At 40.6% G+C, this 6,000-nt stretch overlaps 1 protein-coding gene across 3 annotated transcripts in view; it reads left to right on the forward strand.

Moving 5' to 3' along the window:
* The window catches only part of ACSF3 (acyl-CoA synthetase family member 3), a 237,775-nt gene that overhangs the window by 211,898 nt on the left and 19,877 nt on the right, over positions 1–6,000 (forward strand). For all 3 annotated transcript variants that reach the window (XM_007477310.3, XM_056810927.1, XM_056810930.1), the window contains 2 exons: positions 743–877; positions 3,284–3,395. In XM_007477310.3, coding sequence (XP_007477372.1) covers positions 743–877; positions 3,284–3,395 — 247 coding nt within the window. The remainder of the gene's footprint in view (positions 1–742; positions 878–3,283; positions 3,396–6,000) is intronic.

The following is a 6,000-nucleotide window of genomic DNA, read 5'->3' on the forward strand; positions in this document are numbered from 1 at the left end:
CATACTACTCAATAGTTGGTCTTTATAATTCCCCTAGACAACAAAGGCCACAGCTACTTAGGAAGACCATCTGCTTCTCTTTGACTTGACAGGACAAACTGTCAAATGATCAACACCCAGCCCATCACTGACCCATATTTTACAAAGCTTTCTCATTTCGTGGTCAACAGAATCTTAGAGGGTGCCAGGCACTGGCAAGACTCTGGTCCCTGCCCTCCAGGCACTTACAGTCTAATGGGGGAGAAAACATGCAAATAACTGCATAAACCAGATTAAAGACAGGATAAACTGGAGATACCTAACAGAGGGAAGACACGAGGAGTGATAGGCCCCGTCAGGGCTTCTGCTTCCCTGGTGTAGCCTCTGACAGTCCACCGTCCCCTCCATGGCACAGTGAAGCATGAAGGAAGGCTTCCATCCAGGCTAATTGAGGCAGCATTCATGGTTAGGTCATCCAGGACCCATGGCCTCTCACTCCATCTTCACTGATGGGATGACCATCATTTCAGGTGGCAAGTTATGAATTAAAAACAAATCATGTTGGAGAGAAGCTTATTATCTCTTTTTGTTTGGGTTTCTTTTCATGCCATCACTTATAGATACTAAACCCTTGGCTAACCATATTGCTTGGGGATGACACTTGCTGGTTAATAGAATTATCCAGTAAACTGAAGATTAACACAGTTAACAAGAAGTGTTGTTAAAGGAATAAACATTAACTGGTGTTACCTCTTCTTTGTAGGAGATACAGCTGTGTTTAAGGATAACAGGTACTGGATCATGGGCCGGACATCTGTGGACATCATCAAAAGTGGGGGCTACAAAATCAGCGCCCTGGAAGTTGAGCGCCATTTACTGAGCCACCCTAGTATCATGGGTAAGTGTCTGCTCCAACAGGGGCTTCTCCACTTTTGGAGGGTTTCCCCGACTCCCCTAGCCTAGAAATACAGTGGCCACTCATAGACCCAATGCCAATGCTGTTAAGTATAAAATCTTTACTCTGCTCCACTTTTTCCCATAGGGACCAGTTTGGCCCCTCCATAGGCAGTCTGGTGGCTTTCCATTCCCAGGGGCTCATCCTCCTACTGCTGGAATTGTTCCCTCCCGACCTCCCCCCAAGAGGCTCCCATCCTTCTGTTTCTTTTCTTTGTACCTCTAAGGTTCTTAATGAATGATTGCCTCTCCCCAATAAGATCTTTCAACCTAAATACTAAGCAGGAATATTTTTCCATCACTCTTCAACAGAAGGAAAACTGGACCATGGGAGAAAAGAGAAATAAACAGCCCAAACAGGAGACTTTCTCTGGGGATTCTGATTTCTGCTCTCAGAATCTGTACCACTTTGGGTACAGTGGGCTTTTATCTCTGGGCTTTAACCCCACATTCAGGTGATCCACTACCCCAGAATCCCCCATTAGCAACCAATCAATCAATAAACATTTATTAAGCACCTACTATGTGCAGTAGTAGGGACCACAGGTGTGCATCATCACACCAGGGTTATTTCTAAAGTTTGAAAAAAGTTAATTTATAATTCTTAATTTAATAATTTTTTGAAATCTTATACCATCCTCATTTCCAAATATAAAAATAATAATAGAATTTATGTAGAATAAAGTTTTCAAAGCATTTCACATATGTCTTCCCATTTGATGCTTTCAGTAACCCTGGGGCATACGTGGGCTTTGACCTGCTTTCACTCTGGGAGTAGGGAGCCATTTTCCTCATGAATCCCTTGGAGCTGTCCTGAGTCCTTGCATTCCGTCTAGAGGTCAAGTCATTCATTCTCAGTTGGTCATCATACAATATTGTGTTTACGGTGTGCAGTGTTCTCCTGGTTCTGCCCATTTCACTTGCCATCAGTTCATGTAATTCTTTCTTCCTTGTCATTTCTTGTAGCAGAGTAGTGTTACATTGCAATCATATACCACAACTTGTTCAGCCATTCCCCAATTGATGGGCATCCCCCCCCCCAGTTTCCACTTCCTGATCACCACAAAAAAAAATAGCTATTTATAATATTTATTTCTGTACAAGTAGGCCCTTTCCCCTTTCTCTAATTTCTGTGGAATACAGACCTAGTAGTAGTATTGCTGAGTCAAAGGTTTTACATAGTTTTTTGGCCCTTTGGGTACGGTTCCGAATTATTCTCCATAGAATGATTGCATCAGGGCGTAAGGATAATTTTTGCATTGTGACCTAAACTATATTTAATTATTGGTTGCCATGGGATATCCCAAATAATAAAATACCCAAGTCAGCTGGAAATTATGGTAATTTTAATTAATATAGAGAAGGAATTAAGGAAAAGACAGAGACAGAGGAAAGAGTTCATTTAAACTGCTCCGTCCGGCTCAGGCTGAGCTAGGCAGGAGTTCAAGGCCTTGGCCAAGAGGGCCTCCCCTGAGCACCAAGGGAAAAAGAAATCAGTCTTATCACTCACCACGAGACCGTCTCAAGTCTGAGGGAGCTCCTCCAGGCTCGAGTTCCAGGATCAAACTGGCACCCAGGCCTGCTCACAGGACGTCACCAGCCAGATCCACCTCTCTGGGGAAAGAGGATGAAGAGAGGAAGTGACACGCCCTTTATAGACAGTTTTACATCACTTTCCTGTGTCTTATCTGTACCAATGGTAGCTTAGCTTGACTTTCAGGACAGCCCAGGGGTCTGTCAGCTGTTTCTGCACATGTCTATCAAAGGCCATCCTCCTAGATACTTAATCCTTAAGTATGGGTGCAGACATTCCTAACCTTGTTAGACTAAGTAGGGTGGAGCTATGTAAAGTTCCCAAGATATTCCTGATTCTGTTAGACCAAGTATCTCCATTGTTACAATCAGGAGGTAGCTAAATCAGATCTCCTAAAATACCGGTCCAAGTAGGGTGGAGTAATTTTAAAGTTCACAAGGGTCAGATCTGGAGTCAGGAAGACAGAAGCTGTGTGACCTCAAGCAAGTCACTTAATCTTTTTGCCTTAGCTTCCTCATCTGTAAATAGGGATAATAACAACACCTACACTTCACGGCATGAGGATCAAAAGAGATCATATTTACAAAGTGCTTTGTAGTCCTTAAAACAGTTACATAAATACTAGTTGTTAGTAATTAGTATTTCAAAGTGGGCCTCCAACACTGACTATATAGTTACTTCTAATCATCTGCACATATTATGATGTTCCTTCTGCCACATTCTTCATTGCTTGATTTATTATCTGAACCTTCTGGAGTCATTGTTCATGATGTCGTCTTTCTCAGAGCACCTTCAGATCAGTTCTTTTGTCCACAGATGTGGCTGTCATTGGAGTTCCAGATATGACCTGGGGCCAGCGGATTGCTGCTGTGGTCAAGCTTCGTGAAGGCCAATCACTTTCTTACAAGGACCTGAAAGAATGGGCGAGGTATGGAAATTATTTGGGGACCCTATGGGCCAAATTATTTTTATCCTCATCATAAACCAATTTTAGATCAGACCATTTGAGAGGAAGTCTGGAGTCACTGCAAAACAGAATGATTTGGGGATTGATCACTGGGCATGTCACACTCCTTTGCCTTCTCTTCCTCTGCCTCCAGACCTTTTCTGTCCAGTTCAAGCAAGTAGAAGCTATACTTTTTTACATTTTATTACTCATTTATTTTTAACATTCTTTTCTTTTGAAGTTTTGAGTTCCAAATTCTCTCTCTCCCCACCACTCCTCCCTTACCCATTGAGAAGGCAAGTAATATATCACATGAAATCATGCAGAACATACTTCCATATTAGCCACATCCCAAAAAGGAAGAAAAATAAGGATAGGGAGGAAATTATATTTCATTTTGCACTCAAAGTTCATCAGTTCTCTCCCTAGAGGTGGAGATCATTTTTCCATCATGAGTCCTTTGGAAATGTCTTGGATCCTCATATTGCTGAGAAGAGCTAAGCTATTCACAGTTGATAATAATAGTGTTGCTATTACTGCTTACAACCATCTCACTTTGCATCCATTCATATAGGTGTTACCATGTTTTCCACCAGCCCCCATCACTTCTTAGAGCATAGTGGTGTTCCATCACAAATCCTATGCCATGACTTGTGCAGCCATTCCCCAATTGATGAGCATTGCCTCAATTTCCAGTTCTTTGTCACCACAAAAAGAGCTGCTATAAATATGTTTGTATATATAGGTCCTTTTCCTTTTATTTCTTTGAGGTACAGTCTTAGTGGTGGTATTCCTCCATCCAAGGTGTGAGGTAGTAAGTAGTTCAGAGTTGTTTTAATTTGCATTCCTCTAATAATCACTAGTGATTAGAGACTTTCAATAGATGACTGACTATAAATACCTTTGAATTCTTCTGAAAATTCATATCCTTTGACCATTTTTTAATAATTTATCAGTTGTGGAATGGCTCTTATTTTTATAGATTTTATTATTTCCCTATATATTTGAGAAATAAGGCCTTTATCAGAGAAATTTGCCCTTAAAATTTTTTGATACTGCCTCATTATCTAGGATACATTTTAGCCAAATGTAATTTCTCTGATTCCTCTTTTTAATTAGGTTTCTTTTTGTTTTTGCTATGTCAAACCATGATTACTATCCTTGCCTTTTTTACTTCAGCTAAAGCATAATAGGTTCTGCCCCAGCCCCTTCTTTTAACTGTATGTGGCTTTCTGCCCCAAGTGTTTCTTTTAAACGTTTTGTTGGTTTCTACTTTCTACTTTCTAATCCATTCTGCTATCTGTTTCCATTTTTTAAGTGAGTTAATCCCATTCATATTTAGTTATGAACACTAATTCTGCATTTCCTTCCCATTTTCCTTGTTTATCTTTCTTTTTATCCTATTCCCTCCTCAGAAGTCTGTTTTGCTTCCCTTAATCCACGCTCCTTTTTACCATATACCCCTTTCTTCTTATCGCTTATCCCCTTTTCCTATTTCCTTATTGGGTAAGATAAAGTTCTATACCCAACTGTGTGTGTATATGTATGTGTGTGTGTGTTCTTCCCTTTTTAAACTAATTCTAATAAGAGTGAGGTTTAGTTTTGCCCACCCCCCATTTTCCCCTCCACTATAAAAGTTCTTTCTTACATACCTAATAGAAGCTATACTCATGGAGACAGAAATCTTCCCTGGTTCCTACCATTGAGGGCTGAGAAGTCTTTTAAAGCCAAATTTGAAAGTCTTTCCTCCAGTATGATTTCAAGGACTGTGGACCTGGAGTATGGAGTCCAGCCCTGCAGGTAGATAAATAGGAACATAATGAGTGACCAACCCCACTAGGTTCTGAGAGCAGAACCTTTGGGGGCTAACAAGGAGTAGGTATCTCTCTCAATCCAGGGAAGAAATCCAGAGAGGATAAAAATGTGCTTGACTCTATCAGAGAAATCCATGTGGATGGAGCTGAGATGCAAAGCAAATCCAGCTGTAGAAATAAATTATTCAGGATGAGAGGAATAGAGAAGGAATATTTGTGAAGAAGCAGACAGATTCCTTATTTCTTTATTCCTCTCTTGCCCCCAGATCAGGAGCAAGATTGTTAATTAGCTCTGTTCCAGAGGCCTACTCTAAAATGCAAACACTCTTGGGGAGGAGGGGAGTTAATGCTCTATTTCACCCTCAAAACAGAAGTGCAGAGACCTCAATTGTCTTTGTTTGAAAGCAAATTTGACTCCTGAGCTCCTCACCCTTGAAGCTGCCTGCTCTCTTCCCTCCCATGATGTGACTGGCCTGTCATATGCGACACTTGCCTTGCTCCCTTGGATTCTTGCCCTCACCAAGACTCCACCAAACAAAAGACAGAAAAAAAACAACTACCAATTTCCAATCCCCTGAAATATAAGACAATTTTACACATTTGTTATTTAAATTTTTCTCTTTTTACCATGAATGTAAATATCAACAAGCAATAACGTTGCCATTTCCAAAGAATAGAAAAAGAGGTTGTATATGAAACCGTGAATTTCTCTTAATAGAGATTTTTTGAATGTGTATTAAACTCACCCTGATTATGATTGTCTACCCCGTTTC

This window comes from Monodelphis domestica, chromosome 1 (assembly GCF_027887165.1).
Source record: "Monodelphis domestica isolate mMonDom1 chromosome 1, mMonDom1.pri, whole genome shotgun sequence".
In the NCBI taxonomy this organism is placed as follows: domain Eukaryota; kingdom Metazoa; phylum Chordata; class Mammalia; order Didelphimorphia; family Didelphidae; genus Monodelphis; species Monodelphis domestica.